Below are 21,996 nucleotides of genomic sequence, written 5' to 3'. Positions count from 1 at the left end.
AGGATTGTAGAGTTGGCAGCTTCAATACTAGCTGGTGGCTACCCAGTTAGAATTTTAAATCTATGTTGCGAATCTTTGTGCTTTTGGATACACTGATCACTTATTTTTGATCAGATGAGTGTGATGCAGCCTTTCTAAGTTTTACACACACATTTTCACTCTTATGGATGCATTGGGGGCAACTCAGCGTTCACAATCTTCACTCGAGATACTTCAGTATGTGGACTGGAGGACTATTGCATTTTTTATGATATTAGGAATTACAGCCATTTTTATACAGTTCACTACTTTCTTAGCTTCAAAAGTAACTGGACAAGTTAAAGGTAAAGTAACAAGGTCTTTCCCTAAAACTTGTTAGAATACTTCGTGGTCATTCCATTTAAAATAAAATGCTTAAAGGCTTTCTTATTAAGTAGGACAGATTTTAATAAGAGCCTCAGTCAATGACCCAGCAAATTACTTCATGAACTGGATCCAGAAGGATGGAATTTACAAGATTGATCTTCCTGGTCTGGCACAGTACAGCAGATTTAATTGGATTAGATTGGCCTCGTCTACCAAACAGTGACTGTTCACTTTTACAGCTTAAGCAGACTAAAGTAAATATTAATCAGCAAGAAAGGATGCTGATGTAAAGCTGACTGCTACGCCCCAACCTCTGACAAAGGACCTTTGCTGTGAGGGAATAGTGTTAGTGCCTGCAATGCCAATTTTATTTCCTGACATATCAAAATGTATTGTAGTGCTACATAGAGAATTAAGGAAAATGATAAAAACGCAAAAACATCAATTAAAAACATCTTCAAAACACTAAAAACAAAAACAATCAACTATAATACAATAAAAATAAGGTCATAACATCATACACATAGTAATAAAGTCAATATCTCAAGACAAAAATTATAACTGTGTTTTAAGATGACTTTTAAAGATGGGCAACACAAGTTATTGTTGTGCAAAAGCAATTTATTTATTGCCCCTTGTAACTTAGGGGCAGCAATAGAGAACGCTTTGTACACTCTGAGGTTCTGCTTAGATTTCTGTATATGTACTGGTCAGATGACCTAAGAGCTTGGACAAGAGTGTCAGGCTAAAGCAGCTCGAAGGTAAGGTGGGGCAAGAGCTGCTCAATTTTACATGTTCTTGTCAAAAGACACTCAGTGAGACTTTGAACAAAAGTAAGACGGAAGACTGGCTAACTTCAATATAAAGTGGATTACAGTAATCCAGCCCAGACATCATAAAAGAGGATTCAACTTTGCCAGCCGCCTTAAATGAAAGAAGCTAGATTTAACTACTGCACTGTTTGGTCGAGCCAGGTTTTGCTTTGTTGCATGTTTAAAGTTTGAAGGGACCAAACCAGAACACAAACTGATATTAATAATGGCAATAACCAACTGCACTAAACTATACAGAGCCTCTGAGAGATGAAGAGGAACAACATCATGGGGAGAACCCGAAGGCTCAATATGTTGAATTACATTCTATATGAACGCCGGATTCACAGGTTCAAACTGGTTAAAAATAACAGACCAAGAGACAGAGACAGTTGGGTCAGAATCAGGAGCCTATATGAGAGCCATTGTGGCGGCAGCCTGATCAATAAAGTGCAAATATCAAACATCAAGCTTTAAAAAAGACAGACTGTGAGGCACTAAGAATGGAGTTGATAACTTGGATCAGAGTCAGAATCAGAATCAGAGAGACTTTATTTATCCCCAAGGGGCAATTAGGATACAATAATGCTTGATAAGCTATCTCTTATAGCCTCTGTAACAGTGTTCAGATAGTGTTCCTCCCCTCACCCTCAACCCCCACTGCCCCTCCCTGACTCTGGTTCTACTGGGGGGTTCTTCCTGTTTCTTCCCAATCTCATCAAGCACTCACCCCTGTTCAGCACTCAGCCATGTGTGGTTAAAAAAAAAAGGAAAGAAAGAAAGAAACTACATTTAATGGGAGCCCCCCCAAAATCTCTAAGGATAAAGGTTTTGATTCCCTGGCAACTAGCAAATAAATAAATAATTAATTAAATGTGTCATTAATTAGATAACATTAGAAATAAATAAATATATTTTATTTAATGAAGTGAATTTGCATTTAGATGAAATGAATGGGCATTTAATTCATTATTGAACTATTTATTTAATTAACAAATTCAAATGTTAATTAATTAATGAAACATTTAATTATTTAATGGCGTATTTAATTAAATCATTTTGTCACTCCTGTTCCTCCATTACACACGAGCACAGATTGTGCTGCAGGAAGGAAGAGCAAGACAGGACGTATGTGTCGCACCACCCCGTACTTTTTTAAAATATTATTTATCTTTGCTAAAATATGCAAGTCTATTAAATAAATGTGTTCTCTGGCTCTGGTATGAATTAAATGCTTACATTTGTAAGCCAACTAGCCCCATTATGCATTTCTTTGATAAGTAGCAGAAAATGTAAGTATAAAAAAATCTATATATTTATTATCATTTATAACAACTCATTTAAGATTGTGATAAGCGGAAGAATTTATTTTGAAAACCGGAAATTCATCAAAAAGCTAGCAAGCTAACAGGTAGCCGGTAGATGTTTTCCTGTTCAGGTCTTGCCGTAGCTTGTCTTTACCGTGTTAAATTTATACCGTCTCTGCAGCAGGCTAGATCTGTCACTTTAAAGGCTGTAACGTTACCCAACCTTGTGCTGGTGCTCAGCTGCCGGTACAGAGCCCCTCTGCCCGGTGTCGCCCTGCACAGAAGGCACTACTCCAGAAACAGACAAATGCCCAAAAAGGTAAGAGCGGTTATTCCACTTTTGTGTATATAGATTTTTTTTTTTTAACTTCATTTTCTCATTGATATGAGTCAATTAAAGTAAAGTAAGTACTTCTTTCAACCATCTTTTTGATGGACATTGTTTATGCTAAAGGTCCAAACAGTTTGATTTGAATTTTAAGGAGTTTAAAGATTGAGTGCAGGGCTTCTTCGTTTGTTGCGACCTTTGTTATTAAGTGTGCCAGTGCAACAGCATTAAGTCACAATATCTTCTTCTTATTATTATTAGTATTATTATTAGTATTATTAGTAGTATTAGTCGTAGTATTCAACCCTTACAAAAGTAGGTTTTGTTTTTTGTTTTTACTAATTCATGAACAGACAAATACCCAAAAAGGTAGAACAGCTCCCATATTTAGGATGAAAAGAAGAAGAACATGCTGTCTATTGTCTGTCTGTTGAACATGTATATTGGAACTGTGTCCTTATAATACACACTGGAGAAGTGAAAAATGTGTATTTTGTACTTGGGAAGTTGCTGCTGCTGCTCCCACAGAATACTTCTTATACAACTTCTAGTTTTCACGTGGTAAGCTTTTCTCTGAGATTGAATTTCTAGTCTTCTATCCTTTCTGTTTCTCTACCTGATGCAGACAGCAGGGGTTTTCACTCCTCTTCATTTTACTGTCTTTAGTCGCCATAGAAACACTTCTCCACAGCTGTGTGGTGATAGCACACTTACTCCACTTACTCCAGATTAGAATGGAATTTCTGAGTTTCCAGTCCCAACAGCTAGAATTACCAACTCTGAAAGAAGGAGCAGCTCCACCAACCCCGTGTTACTGATCCAATGTGGCAGCAGTGAACGTAAACAGTAGTAAAAGTGTAAAACTTGAAATCTGTTACAAGATTACATTGATGGGGAAACCTGCAGTCAGCTCAGACTGAAGAAGTCACTTGGATGAGTTATGAAATGTTTCTCCCACTGAAAACGCTACGTCCAGATGAACAGAATCCACTTTTTTGGATTTCTGTACCTGGATGATTCAGCATGCATCAAGACTGGCAAATAATGAAGCTAGAAGATGGTGGTGTGTTATAGTCTTTTGTAATGTTCCTAACAGGATATTTAAATGCAATGTCTGGTATCAGCTGCATGAGAGACTTGGATAATGTCACTACTATAAAAACACTTGTGAACAAACTCCCCTATAAGCTTAGAAAGCTCATATGATCTGCAGGAAAAATCAAAAAGGAAGGTTGAAGATTTTGTCAAGTGTGTTACTTATGGTGTAAGCTATTTCTAGATTCCCAATTGTTTTACTGTAAGATGACTTAAAGGTAGAAAATGAATGTAAAGAGCCAGTAATGTTTGACTTAAGCTCTTTTGTGCTGTTAAACCAGGTGAAAGAACAGCTGGCAGGTTGTGGAGGAGCGGCCGTAGCAGAAGCCTGTGGTCCAGTAACCAAAGACAAAAGTGGTGCTGTAACCATAAGAGTTCATGCAAAGCCCGGCTCCAAACACAGCAGCATCACAGGTGTTTGTATAACAGAATTGTTGATATGAACAAAGTGAAACACAAATCACACTGCTATCTCTTCTGCCATGCTTTCAGAAGTTTCTACAGAGGCAGTAAGTGTTGCCATCTCAGCACCACCTACAGATGGAGAGGCCAATGCTGAGCTTATTCGCTACCTGGCTGAGGTTCTGGGCCTGAAGAAAAGTCACGTGTGTCTGGACAAGGTTGCTGAAACTTATAAGTGGAATCTTGGTGCAATCTCAGTACACATTTGAGTATTTCTGTATACATTGACATTTGTCACTAAGCATTTCTCACTTAATATTTACTTAAACCGTCACTCATGTACATATCTCACTACATACAGTGGTGTGAAAAAGTGTTTGCCCCCTTCCTGATTTCTTAGTGTTTTGCATATTTGTCACACTTACATGTTTCAGATGATCAAACACATTTTAATATTAGACAAAGACAACCTAAGTACATACAAAATGTAGTTTTTAAATGGTGATTTAATTGATTAATGGAGAAAGGTTATCCAAACCTATCTGGTCATGTGTGGAAAAAGTAATTTAAACTATTTAAATGATGACTTAGCTGTGATTTTGAAAGCTGAGTTCAGTTTCACTAAACAGACTCAGGCCTGATTAATGGCAGACCTGTTGAATTAAGAAATCAACTAAATGGAACCTGTTTGACAAAATGAAGCAGGCTAAAGGATCTCAAAAAGCAACACATCATGCTACGATCTAAAGAAACACCTGAGACACAAAGTCACTGACATATATCAGGAAAGGGTTACAAAGCCACTTCTAAGGCTTTGGGACTCCAGTGAACAACAGTGACAGCCATTATACACAAATGGCGAAAACATGAAACAGTGGTGAAGCTTCCTAGGAGTGGCCAGCCTACCAAAATTACTCCAAGAGCACATCGACAACACAAAAGAACTCAGAATAACATTAAAGAACTGCAGGCTCAGGTCAGTGTTCATTGTTCAACAGTAAGAAAGAGACTGTGCAAAAATGGCATCCATGGGAGTGTTCAAAGAAAAAAATACCACTGACCAAAGAGAACACAAAGGCTTATCTCACCTTAGCCAGAAAACATCTTGATGATCCTGAGGACTTTTGGGAAAATATTCTGTGGACTGATGACACAAAGGGTAAACATTTTGGAAGGTGTGCATCCCATGACATCTGACATCAGACTGACACATCATTTCAGAAAAGGAACATCATACCAGCAGTAAAATATGGTGGTGGTAGTGGGATAGTCTGGGGCTGTTTTGCTGCCTCAGGACTCCTCCAATGTGACTGAATTACAAAAATTCTGCAAAGATGTGTGGGCCAAAACCCCTCCACAGCGCCGTAAGACACTCATTGCCAGTTACCACAAACGCTCGATTGCAGTTGTTGCTGTTAAGGGAGTTGTTGATAAAGTTGTTGCTGCACCAGTTATTAGGTTTAGGGAGAAATCACTGCACTTTGTGTTTACTTGTTATGTTTTTCTAATATTTAGATTTGTTTGATGATCTGAAACATTTAAGTGTGACAAGCATACAAAAAATAGCAAATCAGGAAGGGCAAAAACACTTTTTACACCACAGTATTCACATTCTATACTGCATTGAGTATGTGTAAGCAGCTGTAAGCAGGCAGCAGTAGATGGCACTGTGTCACTGTTACTGTCTGTTGGGGGCTTCACTGCAGAGATTGCATGTTGTGGGTATGGTAGGGTTTGAAGAACGAGCTCGATAGTGGTCGTAACACTAAACAGCCATTACTGTAGTGTGACTTGTCCTATGCACTGAGAATTTTAAATGGTGTCAGCTCCAGGGGTGTAAATTAACTTTGTACCCAAAAGTACACATGTGTACTTTGAAAATGTAAATGTATTACACAATATATGTTTTATATAGATACCTTATTATTAGATCTAAATATGCAGCAGGGACCATATAGAGGAGTGACACTGACTTTGTTTTTTGTGCTCCTAAACCTTTAAGCTGCCAAATTGGGCCAAATTGTCATTGTCATTCATTCTGTGGCTTCATGATGGTGCACTGTCACAGTAAGAAGGTTCTTTTTTTAGGGTGAGCAAAGTTTTATCCCATTGTATCATATATCGTTTAAGTCCTTTCGTCTGTATTTTTTAGGGGTCCAGGTCCAGAGACAAAGTCATCAAAGTGGACTCTTCTCTCAGTCCAGAGGAGGTGTTGAGGAAGCTCAGACAGGCTGTAGGCTGACAAGAGGGATGTCAGTTTCCAGCAGTCATCCAAACTTACCTGGATCTGTGTTTAAAGTAATTGTCCCTACAACTAATAAACTAATAGCTGGTTGTGCCACCTTTGACAGCAGGAACTGCTAACCAAGTTTGGGATACATGGGAATGAGTCATTTACAATTTGCTGTGCGAAATTTTGGAATGACATGAACAGCCTGTTTAAGGTTATGCCAAAGTGAGTTTTCCCTTGGAGCTCTACCATGGATGCTATTTTTGTGTAGTCTCCTATAGGTGTTTCATGAAGGGGAGGGGGTGGGTGTTCTGTATGAAGTAGGCAAAAGCGGAATAAAAATGAAAATTTTGAAACCACTGTATCTTTTATAAACAGAAATTAATTCTCCCAATCAATATAGCAGTTATTAGCAAGCAATAGAAAGAATGCAAATTGAATTTTAGTAAAATAAATGTCAAGATGATCATCAATAAAAATCTTTTTTCCCCCAACTTAAATCATTTAACTACAATTTATTATGTGTTACGTCCACCAGCTACAATATAGGATGTTCAGCCCAGTTTTGAATGTTAACAGTGGTTAACATTTAATTCAATTCATACAAAGTTCACACACACACACACACACACACACACACACACACAGGACTGAAAGACAGCACAGAGGCACTAATCATGGCAGCACACGAGCTCTGAGCACAAGATCCATAGAGGCTGGGGTCTACCACACCAGGCAAGACCCCAGGTGCAGGCTGCGTAAAGATGCGTAAAGGGTGCAAGATGCTAGCAGGCAGGGCATACAAACTGACGGACAAACTGGTGATGGCTAACTGGGCATAGTAGTGGACAAGCAGAAGAATATGGGCATGTTAATGTGTAGCAAAACCGAATAACAGCAACATCAGGAAGAAGGAACACGAGAAGCTGGAGAAGTACCAAGGGTTTACAGAAGAGCTCAAGAAGATGTGGAGGGTGAAGGTAACAGTGGTCCCAGTGGTAATCAGCACTCGGTGCAGTGACCCCCCAGCTAGGCGAGTGGCAGACCTCAGGACCAACATCTGAAATCTCTGTCCAAAAGAGCGCGGTCCTAGGAACAGCAAAGAGACTGCACAGAAACCTCAAGCTCTCAGGCCTCTGGTGGAGGACCCAAGCTTGAGGGATAGAAGACCACCCACAGGGGTGTGTGTAGGGGACAAGCCATCTAGCTCCTGAGCCACAGGTACCACATAAATGCAGGAATTTATGTTCTATACATTTTGAAGTCATTAACCATGGGTCTGTAAAGGACTCTTTAAAGGTTTCAATATAACAACATAAAATCAAATTTAAAAAGCCCAAACAATGAAACACTCCAAGACTGTCCTGTGACGCAATGTGAGCTACCATATTTTCAGGTTTGAGAACACACTGTCATGCACATCCACGTGGATAGTCCCTGGAGAAACAAGAACAAAAATCTCATTAGCATCAGCCACAGAATCAGGAGTACAGTGAATTAGCACTGCAGTAATGATCCTTGCTTTGTTCTAGTTAAAACTGAAATGCTTCAAAGAGATGGCACCACTGCTGAATGTGAGCTGACATCAAAGCATGGCAAGATAATGATTTCGTATCAAACATCACAGCTCTTATGAAGCTCTATCATCAAAACGCTGACTTATTTTATATTCCAGCTCCGCAAGCAACATTTCTGCTTCTTGATGACTGTTAAATGAAGTTTATCTTCTCAGACACTGAGATCATTATATAAGAAATACCTTGTGCAGGGCTAAAGGGAGTTTGTTTTCAAGTTGGACTAAATCACACTTCACTTTCATGCTGTTTTCTGCTAACTGAAGTCACTTTTCGTGGGTTGTCTCCTCTGCTGAGCCTGGATCAGCAGCTTTATATCTGCATTTGAGTCCCACTGAAGCTCATGTCAGCCTAACGGAGGTTTCAAACGCTGCATTAAGCCTCTGCTGACTGGACGAGCATTTTCCCTCCTAAATTCAAGAGATTCATAAACTTAAATCCCCCTTCCCTTCACACTGTATGCTGGAAGATCTCTGTGGTCAATTTTTGAAGATTATAGTCTATCAAAAGTGCTTTCTGCAAAATCAAATCAAGAGGTTATAAGCAAACACACAGTAATCACTCAAAGTTCTGGATAAACTGTGAAGTACAACTTCAGTAATCCTGCTGATATTTATTTAGACCGCTTTACACCTATTGATCTCTCTGAGGTAGAGATAGTTTTCAAATCATCAACATGTCTATTGGATACTATCCCTGCAAGACTTACTATGTTTAGTAACAGGTTACATACCACAAAGTGGCTGGAATTCTGAAATTACAGAATTACTTAAAAAGTTTTTACTTAATTTAGCTTCCTTAGCTAACTATAGATCTCTAAACTAACTTTGATTTCAAAAGTTCTCGAAGGAGTTGTAAATCAGCTGTGTGATCATTTGCAGAGGAAAGATTTATTTGAAGAATTTCAGTATTTAGATTACATCATAGGACAGGAATAGTACCACTGATTGTTACTAATGATCTACAGTGTATGACAATAAAGTCTTCTCTGTGCGTATCCTGCTAGACTTCAGAATTTAATTTATCTGACAGATTCTTGAAAAAAAGGTCATCTCACTGCTGTGTAGATAATGCCCTAATACACTGCAGGTATGTCTTAAAGATGTAAAGTCTTGAATACAGTGTAATTTTTCCTTTTAAATTGGGGCAAAACTGAGGTTATTGTATTTGGCCCTAAAAGTACAAGACAAAATTGTGTTTGACTAGATGCTTCGTGTGGAAGGTATTACCTTAGGCTCGAGTAATACTGTGAGGAATCTTGGAGTCATTTTCGACCTGGACTCAGTTAAACAAATGTCTAGGAATGCCTTCTTTCATCATATTTTTTCTGCAACAAATCAAGATTAGAAATATCCTATTTCAGAGTGATACCAAAAAGTAGTTCATGCTTTTGTTACTTCTAGGCTGAACTACCATAATTCCTTATTAACTGATTCCAAAGATTCCCTAAGAAGTCTTCACTGGATCCAAAACACAGCAGTTTTTACTAACTGGTAGGAAAAAAAAGATCATATGCAAATTACCATCCTATTATCATTAATCTAAAAGAGCACTTCTCTCCCAGACTGCAGGCTTATTTGTGGTTCCTAGAGTTTCTCAAAGGTGAACCTGTACCATTATTTAGTTTAGCTGCTATAGGCTGAGGCTGCTGGCGGGAGTTAACGTGATGCACTAAACATTTCTTCTCCGCTTCCCTCTTTTTTCTTTTCCTTCACTGCTATTTTCTTCAATGCCATGTGCCAATGGAGTGCAGAGCAGATACTTGAACTCTACTCCCACAGAGATCAATTATTCTGTCAATAGTATTACATCTATTATATCATGACATTGGTTGTCCGATCCCTTTGTGTACTCTTCCCACACTAAGGGTAATTATGGAGTTCCACAGGGTTTTGTGCTAAGACCAAATTTGTTTACAACATACATGCTTCCCTTAGGCAGTATCATCCGAAGGTATAGCATCCATCCATAAACTGCAGAGATGTCATAACAACATAAGACCTGCATAAGCTCTAATTTTCCAATTAAACTAAGATAAAACTGAGGTTGTTGTACTCAGACATAAAAATCTTAGAAAAATGGCATCTGGAACGTGTGCCAAAAGCCAAAACAACACCAGAAAACACTGCTGGCTAGTAGATATAATATCACTTTTGGTGTGCAAACATGACAATGGCAAGTATAAACTGCAATTGATGTTTCAATTATTGGATGTTATCAAGCTTTGTCTAATCTCTGAAGTTTATTTGTTGTCTCTTTGTGGTCCTCTCTTAACACTTCTCTTTCCCCTCATCCCCAAGTTGCAAGAGACTATTGCTAGTTGGTGTTGCCAGGAGAAAGCTTCTTCTCTCTCAAAAAACCATAGCAACATGGGTTAGGATTGCAAATCAGTTAAAACAGCTCTTACCTCATTCTCATAGTGGTGGAAGGATGTTGAATTGAACTTGCTTTGCAGCACGTCTGTTGTAGATCTGTAAGTGTGTGATTGGGATCATTGTCCTATTGCATGACCCAATGTCGGCCAAGCTTTTTCTGTCGGACAAGAGGTCTAGCATTTCACTGTAAAATGCTTTGGTATACAGAAGAGTTCATAGTCGAGTAACAATGTGTTGCAATGGCTCAGTCATAGTCCAGACCAAGCCTAAATGAACTGAAGCAACATTTTAAAGAAGAGTGGGCCATAAATTACTCCACAATGATGTGCGAGACTGATGAAGTTATACAGAAAATCACATTTACCAGCAATACTTCAGGTTATTGTTGCTAAAGGTGGTCATGCAAGTTATTGAATCTTAGCTACTTAGCTTTGCACACACTGCTTCTGCTTTTTTGTTTCGTTTTTGCAAAATAAATAATAACATGGTATCATGGTGTCAACTTATTGTTCATCTGAAGCTTTATTTATTTAATTTTAAGACTTTGGCCCTAAACTTGGAAAGCGGTTTAGCTAACAAAATGTTTTCATGCTGAATAAGGAAAACTTTAGGTTTTCCATTCAAGAAAGAGAGTTAACGTCAACTCTAAATGAGTTACTGTGACATAACAGACTGTGCAGAGGTAGGAAGTCAGGAGATACAAATCCTCGAAAAAGTAGGGGACTTTTTTTTTTTTTGAAAGAGGTTTACTGCTCATGTTTCATGAGATGTCTTGGATGTTTTTCATCCTCTATAATGACAGTAAACTGTTTTTATACTAAACTTGGTTGTATGACAACTTAGATGGTTTATACTAGACAGTATGAATTTAGTGTAATGGTGGAATTCAGTGAATGAATAAGCATCAATTAAAAATCTTACTAATCTCTGCTACATTTTATGTAACCTAGCTATAACCATAAACACCACAGCCACTGTGCACCAGTCCAACTCACTGTTCTTTACTGTAAATCCATCTCACAGTACAGCAAACAAACCATTTTATCCTGCACTAGCCTGCAGAATATTGTCATGCAACCTTTAAATAACACAGTTAGTCTGCCTCAGTTTGTTTTGCAGCAGGTTTCACAATATGCATAAATATAACTTCATAACATATATATAGATCCAATATCTGATTTTAAAAAAGATCATATTGCATGTAAGGTTTACATTCCCAGTTTATTAAATACCACTGAGCAGCCCTTACCTTTTACTCTAACCTCCCTTCATCCTCTACTGTCTGTCTTTCTTATCTTCTCATCTCTGAGTGAACTGAGCTCTCTTTCTTTTCTCTCCCTGTGAAATACAGCAGCTAAGCCTTCAGCTAGCAAACACACAAACAGTTTGTGCTGTTTGTTGCATTTGGGTTGCATTTGCCACTTAAAAAAAATGTTACTCCCTTTATGGTTGCTGAGTAGGGCTATACTGAAGTACCACACTATGATGCTATAAATTATGCATAAATTAATACTAACGGCACTCCAAAAATCTATAGTCTCCATCTTTATAATGCTGTGACTTTGTGGACAGTTTCCTTGCATAGCAAACATTTACTGTAGATTACTTTAGCAATCATTGTTCAAATAAAAATGATCTCTATAAAGCTTTACACACAGAACAAACTCATCAAGGATCAATCATTTGTTTTGTTGTTTTTGGTCACACAGATGGAAAAATGACAGTTGAAGTTGGATTTTGGAAACAATCTGTTCTGTCTGGTGTTGGACTGTCTTTGTTTTTTTGCATTTTTTGCACATTGTATTCTATGTAGTCCTGTGTTGATTGTCTGTTATATGTCATTTGTTGCACCATGGTCTTGGAGGAATGCTGTGTCGTTTCACTGTGTACTGTACCACTGCACATGGTTGGGATGGCAATAAAGCCATTGACTTGACATTTAAGTGAAGATGAGACTGAAAAGATTTGAAACATGAAGGCTTGAAAACGTATATAATGAAAGCTAATCAAAATGACTCTTTCCTGCCCTCCTGTTTAAATATCATGGTAGGCATTGACATATATTATATTAAAAAATATTACTTGGTCCACTAGATTACTCATTGCCATGGTGAATTGTTTGTGACAAGTTGATTGAATTTACTCTGATCAGCTCTTCTGAAACTGAAAATGCCAATCTCAGAGTTAACCAACTCAGAATTAATTTTTTAACTCTGTTTGTTGAACATGCCTCCTGGAATAGGGCGCTTTGATTTTTAAAAAATATATATTTTGATATATAAAACTATATACTTTCTTTTTAGTTTCTAGATTTAATGCTTCCTTCCAAGTTTTAGAAAATGACAATTTCACCATCAAAGCCTCAAGTGTTGCCTTCAGATTGCAACAGGTCAGTCATAGACAGCAATTAAAAGATCACTTTCTGCACAGAGAATGATAAAAGTTATTTGGCTTAACTACGGGCGATGGAGCTGCTGTTTCTTGAGAGGATTAGAGGAAAATTGAGGAGATTAAGGGATGATAATGATGCCCAACTCTGATCTATTCTGTGGGATTATGGAAATGAAGCGGTTTAAGATGTTTCCTTTCAGCTCAGCCTCATTTTTTTACTCTTCATTTTCTTCCAGATAGTTCTTGCAGCCTTATTTTCATTACAAGTGACACAACAGACTCAACACCGCATTTACTACTTAATGAAAACTTGAAAGCAGCGAGGTTCTAAGGGGTAGGTGGGTGTAAATGAGAGGCCAACTATAATTTGGCCATTTGGCTCTCAACAAAATTTAGTGGTGGGTACCTGTTACCAAACCTCTACCTCCCAACTAAATCAACTTTGGCAGCTTGGGTTCAAGTTTCCTTTACTACAGTCAGACTGTCTAAGCAGTACTATGTACATGAAAAATAAAATGCAAGGGAAGTTGGAGGCTTGATGTGGTGCTAAAACAAGATTTTGTCATTAATTAATTAATTAATTTAAAAAATCAGTGACCTGCAGCTATAAACCCTATATGCAACTGAAGTAGTTCAATTTGATACTATCAGTGTTAACCTACTGCAAAAAAGTTAGGAGCACTGTGATGCATCACTTTTTCTTTAAACACTGTGCAAGCATTTAGCAACAGAGGAGACCAACTGCTGTAATTGACTTTTTTTATTTTTTTTAATTCTTGCCTGATACATACATAGGCACTTGCCCCGCGATGGATGGATGGATGGATGGTATATACAACAAAGTGGGAGAAGAAGAGTCAAATGGCAATGAGTATTAGACCCAAAAGGTTGATTCTGTTCATCTGGACGTAGCTTTTCCAATGAGAGAAATGTTTTGTCATTCATCCTAATGAATGACAAAACATTTAACATTTTGTCATTCATGAGTGGGCTACGTCCAGATGAACAGAATCGACCTTTTGAGATTTACTTCCCTGGATGATTGAGCATGAATCAAGGCAATGAGCATTAGAGGGGCTCAACCACTCGCAGAAGAAAAATATATGAATGAAAAGATGCAAACTGCATCCTGTTATATTTTCTCTTCTGTCTACAGTAAAAGCCAACAGCTTTCATCCTCATTTTCACTACCACTCAGCAGGATTTCTGGGCAGCTGACATAGACGGGATATAGTTGTTTATGTCTTTATCATGAGCCCATAAGCAGACAGTCACACACTGAATCATGGCCTGGAGCAAGTGGAACAACATGGCAGGTTTTAAACCTCTTACTTCATTCCTCTCTGCAGGTTTATTTATAGTCATCTGCTTCCTTAAGCATCTAAAATGTCCTGAAGCAGCTGACATAACACACACTTTAATACCAATACTGTTTATTTTTTAAAGTCTCTATTTTTTGTGTGCCCAGCGCTGACTTACTAGCAGCAAAATGCTCTTAGTCCGACACTAAAGCCTTGCTGACAGCGGGAGGATTTGATGCTGCGGCTTGCACTCAGCAGACAACAATCCAATCAGTTTCTGGTTGGTAATCAAAACTCTATGAATCTGCAACTAAACAGTACTTGCTATCAAATGCTACCATGGCTTTGTTTATGAACAGGGAAGCATCTTGAGGTGACTGTTGTTGTGACTTGGTGCTATGTAAATAAAATGCAGTTGTACTGTGGGTTTGTAAGTGGGTTTGTTAGCTTATTTTGGGGCTCCTACTTTATCTATTCCATGCAAACCTGCTGTTGAAAGCTGTTGTTATGGGAGATATATCTTTCTAGTCCCTATCCCTACTTTCACTGCAGTATTTTATATCACCACATTTTTCTAAGATCTTTAGGGCTGAGTACAGTAGTCTCTGTTTTATCTGCATTTAGAAGCCGGAATTTAAAGGTCATCCAGGTATTTATGTCTATTAGACATTCCTGCAGTTTGACTAATTGGAAAACATTCTAGGTTTTGGCAACTCTATTCTGAAAAACCTGAAGCTAGAGACACAAGCAACCCCAAATCATTGTTGATTGTCTTCCAGAGGAGACACTGAAGGAACTCTGAAACACTGCCAGGGATAACGTACGGTTGCACTGTAACCTTGGTTCTCTGACTGAGAGACTATCTCTCCACTCCGTTACATATTCCATATGTATGGGGTAACTCTTTAAGACACCCTGTGAAGAGACAGTGCAACCGAAACCCCAGCGTGAAAGTGTACAAAACGAACAATGTACAAATGTACATATCAAGGGCATAGATTTGGTTTTGGCATTGGTGGGGACGGCTGATTCAACCACCGAACCCTGCCCTGTTTCTTTTTTTTTTTCCTTTTTGTCTTTGCTTCTTGATAATAAAAAAAAAGGAGAAATATACTTGCCTACATATGATATTCTACATGCTTTTAAACCATTTAAAATAACAATTCATAGTTTTATATCTGAATTATATAATGTTAAATTACAAAATACATGCAGTCACACATGTGCACCACCAAGTCATCATCCAATTTCACCTGTGATCTTGTATCACCATTACTCTCTGAGCTTTGTGTTGGTTCTTCTGTCACCTGACAAATAGGACATACATGACAATAAGAATAAAATGTGGAGCTGCTTCAGTGTTTCTGTCAAATTGTGCAGATCTTGACTCGTCAGTAATGTTTGTAGGGTGAGTGCATTGTTAGAACAATTTGTGCAAACTGCACTACAACGTGGAATATTTGCAAATTAATGACTAACTCGTGATATTTTGTCTCAAAAATTAACCCTATGAATATGTCAGTACCATTAGGATGAAATTATTGTTTCACCAACATTTTAACGTTAGACATATAATTCTAACAGCCTCTGTAAACTAATATCCTGGCTTGCTCGAGGCTGCCGTTTTCTCTGACAGTTTCAATCAAAATTAGAAATGCTACTCTGGGAGACTGAGATAACGAGTGCTGCCTGTTGTGCTGTTAGTTTCCCAAACACGTTATTCATGGTTACATACAATTTTAGACTGATGTGGGCCAAAGCCTAGCATAGCCTGTAACGTTATTATGACGGACACATTTTATGAGTGAACTTGACTTTACAGGTTTCTTTGAAAAATACTTTCTTATGTCCAGGTTCTTCCCTTGTGCTGCCATCCTCCTCTCCTCCTTGCAGGTCCTCGCAGCGCAGGCTTGCCGCTGCTAACACTAAACAGAGCTCACTGAAAGGCCCAGCCAATCACATTGGCCATTTTTGTCACATGAGGTAGGACTCCGGTAGAGAACGTAACTCTTTCTGCACCGCTGGGTGAATGAGACGTTGACAGATTGTTTTTTTGTTTTGTTTTTATTGGTTTTGCTTTTCTTTACTCGAAGAGATCAAATTATTGGTGGGGACATGCCCCTTCCGTCCATGCCAAATCTACGCCCTTGGTACATATGTACACACCACCCTGGTCAAGGCCCCGCCAGATGCAAAGGCCGAGCTGGAGGGAGGAGGCATCAGTCTGCCAGACGCAAGACTGGCCTGAGTGACTCCCACAAGACACAAGGTCCACACCTAAACAGCCGCTCATGGTCAGCCTGCAAGACACTAGGCCAAGCGAACAGACAAAGGCTACCTCAGAGGGGCACCCACCACCTCCTCCCCAAAAGAGGGGCTGGCTGCCACATTCAAGCGGTAAAACCTATTAAAGGTGGTAGCCGAGGACCATGATTCCGCCACACCAATGGTAGAGAGAGAGGAGCCCCTCAACAAGAGGTGGCCACCCCATGGGATGAGTGGGCCCGCACTCCTGAGAGAAGGGGAACCATAAAGAAGTGGCATAAACCTGCCGGGTTTAAAAGACTGCTTATTTTAGTTAATACTTTGATCTGAAATAAGATTAGTCTTTATCAATCAATTACGTCCCACATGTGTTTAAGGTGGTAGTAATTAATAGAGATGGACCGATCCGATATTACGTATCGGTATCGGTCCGATACTGACCTAAATTACTGGATCGGATATCGGAGAAAAATAAAAAATGTAATCCGATCCATTAAATATCACGAAAGCACCTCACAAAACTTGCAACACGCCGTAACTCACCTCAGAACGTTAGCACGTCGGAGCAGTGTGCATCACGTGATAGAGCGGCTGTGGCATGCCGGACCTGTTGGTGGTCTGGATAGCATTTGGAGCTTCGCTAGCAACCTGGCATTTCATCTCCGACAAAGTTATCCCCGAGAGAAGTAAAGCAAGTGTGTAAGTCCATCTCTGAATGTTTGTAAAGCATTCCCACGTTAAGCTTAACAAGCGACTGCCTCTCGCTCTCCGGCTGCTACTTCAATCGTGAAACTGCTTAAATGATCAGCTGATCGGCTTTTCTGTCACGAGTCCGTGTCTCTTGTTTGTTTTTGGCCCACTTTGCACCAGAAAGAGGAAACCAGCGGCTGAACAACAGCAGAACGTTTAAACTTGATAAGCTGTTGTTAGAATTTATTTAATATTACTTTCTACTCGAGGATCTTTTTCTACGTAGCTGACGCTGGTAACTGTGCAGGGGCGGATCTAGCAAAGTTTAGCCAGGGGGGCCGATAGGGCATGAACAGGGAAAAGGGGGCACAAAGACATACTTTTCTTTCTTATTCTCATTTAAAATGTCGAGCTTTTAATAAATAATTATCTGACACCCAAAGTTTTAATTTGATGTAAAATGAATAGAAGTCAATTACTGTATATAGTGACTATTAAGTCTAATATATACCCTAGTAAGCTATAGTACTTTTTACTTTGGGAAGGTACCATCTGTGCAGTCTGCAATTTTGTTGAAGAAAGATGTTGAATCTATTTAATATTTCTTGAAAAATAATTGATTTCTGTGCATTTTTTTTCACACTGCATCAAATTAAGGTTGATTACGTCGATTAAGCATCATGAGGTGGCGCGTGAGGGGTGGTTCCTTATTTTTTATTTATTTATGTTTGTTGTTGCTGGGAGTTGGAACCCTATTAGTTAGGTTGCTTAATATTTACGCTAAGTACTCTTTAAAATACCAGAATAGGGAGGATGGTGTAGGTCTAAGTTTATTAGATTGATCAGTATTGCTGAACTATGAAATATTTTTTTTGTATACAGGTATAACAGAATAGCTTTAGTGTAGTTGTTGTTTTAAACTTGAGTATGAACTTGCAGACTTGCAAAATGCAGCAAGATATTTTAAAAAACAGTTTTGTTGATTAAAAAACACTATATCGGATTCATATCGGTATCGGCAGATATCCAAATTTATGATATCGGTATCGGTATCGGACATAAAAAAGTGGTATCGTGCCATCTCTAGTAATTAAACCAGTATGTAAAAAGCCATCACTTGACCCATCTGTCTTAACTATAGGTCAGCCTCCAATCTTCATTTTACTTTTAAAAATTCGTGAAAGAGTAGTTGTAAAACAGCTATCTGATCATCCGCAGATGAAAATAGTTTATCTGAAGAGATGGAGTCATGTTTCAGAGCTCATCATTACAAATTACCTTTTTATGGCCTCTGACAGTGGACTGATTTTTCTGCTCCTTCTGCTAGACTTTAGTGCAGTATTCAATACTATTGACCACAATATGTTATTACAGCGATTAGAGCATGCCATAGATACTGAAATTACTACACTGGAGTGGTTTGAATCATATCTGTCTAACAGACTCCAATCCAATTCAAAATCATTCTGATTCGGCACTATATAAATAAAAATGAACTGAATTGAATTAACTACAAGTGCCTTAGTATCTCACAAGCCACTCGGAAACATGATAAAAATTCATGAAGGTTAGCCACGTCCAAATATCTAAAAGAAGTGCTGAGTGGTCAGCTGAAGTGCAGGAATATGATCCAAGCCATCAACGCATACGCCCTACCTGTCATCTGATACCCAGCAGGAGTGATAAACTGGTTACAGGAGTAGACAGATACCACTGATGTCAAGACACAAACACTACTCACATTGAACTGAGACCTCCACCCTCAGTCCAGCATCCTGAAAGCAATTCATGATAACAAAAGGAGCAAAATTTTCACACAGGGCCAGGTGGGTTTAGACAGCTTGTTTCCTTTAATAAATGGCATTACTATTTAAAATAATTTTGTATGTGCTTGGGTTATCTTTGTCTAATATTCAAATTTGTTTGCAAATACTCACGTAATACCTAATATGCCATAATGAGATAGCTGTTCTTTTGTTTTTTGTTTTTTTGAAAAGATAAGATAACCTTTATTAGTCCCACACGTGGGAAATGACAACAACAAATAAAAAAATAAGGAAATGCAAAAAAAAGTAAGATGTCTTCATCAGTGATGTTTAGAAGTTCTTATAAATACTACATATTTCAGTGCTGTATTTTAATCTTCTTCTGATAAAAGCTTTGCTGAAAGCAACAGGAGTGAACCAGTCAGGGTCTTTGCTACATTTTAGCCCATTGGGAGATGCTCCGCGTCATACCTGGAAGGGGCGGAGCTGTTTTTCTAAAGATCCCGCGCTGTGCCGAACATGCAGAGAGTGCGTGAGAAACGCCTGGAGGAAGTAAGAGGCAACTGCGACTGTTGGAAAATTCAACACTGCGCTTTCTTTGCTGTGTTTTTAAAATGTGGGCACGAGCTGTGTTGTGCGCGGTGCTACTATCTGCGCTGTGTCCAGCGGGGAAGACGGAAGCCGAGAGGGACGAGAGAGAAGTGCAGGACTACCACAACTCCAACAGACTGGTAAATCCGAGTGTGGAATATTTACAATATCTAATATTTTAATACACACACACATAAAGGTATTTTGTGATGAAAAGGGGGTTCATACGCTTTGCTTTAATAAAAGTTATATGTCTTTGGATACGATCTGAAATTTCTTCTGTTTAAGTATTTAACATATATACCTCTTCCAAATGTATGCTGGACAAACTTCTTATGCAGAACTGAACCTGTAGTATCAAAATAAAAGCACTCATTCTGTAGTGAAATCTCCATTAGTGTCAGCTTTTTTGATCAAATTTTGGAAACTGTAATAATAATAGGTGGCTAATGTTTTTCATTGCAACAATGAATTTGTAAAATGTAAATAAATTAGTAACTATTTGTTAATTGATGTATAACATTTCTGGTTGCATTATGAAGATTTGCTTATTTTTGTGTTTGACTGATTTGATTGCTCAGAGTTAAGAGGACATTTTCAGCATGAAAAGTATAAATGTATGAGGGTTGTGTTTTTTCATTCAATTAATCAAACAATAAATGAACATCAGATTAGTAAATAATGAAAATTAACCCAAAACATCTTCAGTTAATCTATTTATATTGGCACCAAACTCATAAAAGCTGTCAGGTTCCATGTTCTTCAGTGACACAGCGCAGCATGGTGATTTAAATTGGTTCAAATCTGATTCATCTCTTCTGTGAGTTTGCGCTTCAGCTTTCCCCAAAGCACAAAGATATGCATGTTAAATTAATGGGCTATTTGAAATTGGCAATTGATGTGAGATAGACAAAGTGCTTGAAGTGTATAGAAAAGTGTAAATCTCTATATGAATGTATGGAGGGGGGGGGGGGGGGGGGATTTGTATGAATTTAGCAGATTATTAAAAAGCTGTTACTGTATTTCAAACCAGATGTCATATCGAACAGAAAAATGTAATCCTTTAGATCTGGCTGCCTAATTAGTCCACTCAATATCCTTTAGTTCCTATAACTGTACTGCTTCTAACTAAGGCAGTACAATTCTAAAAACATGAGCCATAAGACAAGTCAATAATGAGAAATATGTGGAATATCTTTTGCAAGAAATGCTGACAAGTGTCAAGCTGGAGACTTTTTTAATTCTTGTCTTCTTTTGCCTAAATTCAGTTAATACAATTGCTTATTGTTAGTTTTATTATTGACCAATTGATGTTTAAAGCCTTTGTCATAGATGGAGCAATGCTGTTGGACAGAAAATGACAGAATGGCTGGATGACAGTGACTGATGCACTAAAGTGTTCTCCTGTGTTTCCAGGCTTAATTTTGACCACACATTAGCTTCACGTCTGTTGTATTTTTGTTTTTCTCAGCTTGGTGCGCTGCATGAAGTGCTGGAGAGACTGCAAACCAAGAGAATTAATCCCTGGGAGAAGAAGTATGGACAGGTCCCCTCTGTGAGTCACTAACACTATACTCTGATTTAACACTTGTGACAAAAAATGTTTAAAACATTTATAATTTCTCTAAAAGTGTATAACATTCTAAACCTCAGTGCAAAGGTGCTCAAGAATAAAGGTATAACAAAAATGCAATGAAAAAAATCAAAAACAGCAACAGTGCACCAAAGCTGAAGCAGCATTTTACTGTTTTAATGATTAAAGGTATGATTCCCTCTAGAAAAGTGCTTTTCTCGGCATCAGACATCGTCCTTGCTGTGCCTTTCTTTTTTTTTTCTGACAGCAGTTATGAATGACTTCTTTTGGACTGCAAGAAAGCATAAATTAGCAGAATGGTTGTGTTAACGTCTTAGTGATACTTTGTGAATTTTCATTCCATGAAGTCCAGAGTTTGATATTAAAAAGTTATTTGTGTTCACAGTGTGATCTTGGGGAATACTGTGCCATCAGGAAAGGATCTCGGATTGGGAAGATGTGCGACTGCCCCCGAGGAGCTTTCTGCAACTTCTTCCTCCTTAAGTGCTTATGAGCAAATTAAATCATGTCACAAAAGTTTATTTTAAATTGTAGATTTAACCTTTAGAATGGAATGAATCCTTTGTCAATTTTTATGTGAAAACATTTTTGTGCTGCATTAAAGGTGTTTTATCTTGCTTTTAAAAATGTTGTAGAGGTTTGTTTGTTTTTTTTAAATAAAGTACACAGACCTTCTCATAAGTTTTCATACATTGCAAGATGTGTATGTAAAATCCTGACTAATCAGGCAAAAGACAGGAACCCTGTTCAAGCTTGCAGTCCTTGTATCAACACACATATGTAGCATAAATGTAGCCTTTTGGGATCTGTGAGAAGTCATATTTCTTCTGATGATAAAAACCAGAGTCTTGACAAAAAGTGTTGAGGTCATGTAATTTCAAACTATTAATGTTAAACTTAATGAGAAAAAGTAGATCGTAGCACAAACGA

General features: G+C 38.2%; 2 protein-coding genes across 2 annotated transcripts; both read left to right on the top strand.

Moving 5' to 3' along the window:
* Window positions 1-2,579: 2,579 nt before the first annotated feature.
* lg7h15orf40 (linkage group 7 C15orf40 homolog) lies at window positions 2,580-6,531 on the top strand. The gene is made up of 4 exons (XM_085357818.1): window positions 2,580-2,783; window positions 4,169-4,301; window positions 4,380-4,507; window positions 6,442-6,531. The coding sequence occupies exons 1-4, from the start codon at window positions 2,580-2,582 to the stop codon at window positions 6,529-6,531; spliced, it is 555 nt and encodes a 184-aa protein (XP_085213944.1).
* A 12,964-nt stretch (window positions 6,532-19,495) lies between these two features.
* LOC146628419 (niq CART3-like) lies at window positions 19,496-21,559 on the top strand. Its single transcript, XM_085357817.1, has 3 exons — window positions 19,496-19,612; window positions 20,944-21,027; window positions 21,452-21,559. The coding sequence occupies exons 1-3, from the start codon at window positions 19,496-19,498 to the stop codon at window positions 21,557-21,559; spliced, it is 309 nt and encodes a 102-aa protein (XP_085213943.1).
* The last annotated feature ends 437 nt before the right edge of the window (window positions 21,560-21,996 follow it).

This window comes from Diplotaxodon limnothrissa, linkage group LG7 (genome assembly GCF_057381915.1).
Source record: "Diplotaxodon limnothrissa isolate DT_005_m linkage group LG7, D_limnothrissa_male_GT1.1, whole genome shotgun sequence".
Lineage (NCBI taxonomy): Eukaryota > Metazoa > Chordata > Actinopteri > Cichliformes > Cichlidae > Diplotaxodon > Diplotaxodon limnothrissa.
The sequence above is the reverse complement of the archived record's forward strand: the minus strand, read 5'-3'. Positions and strand labels throughout refer to the sequence as shown.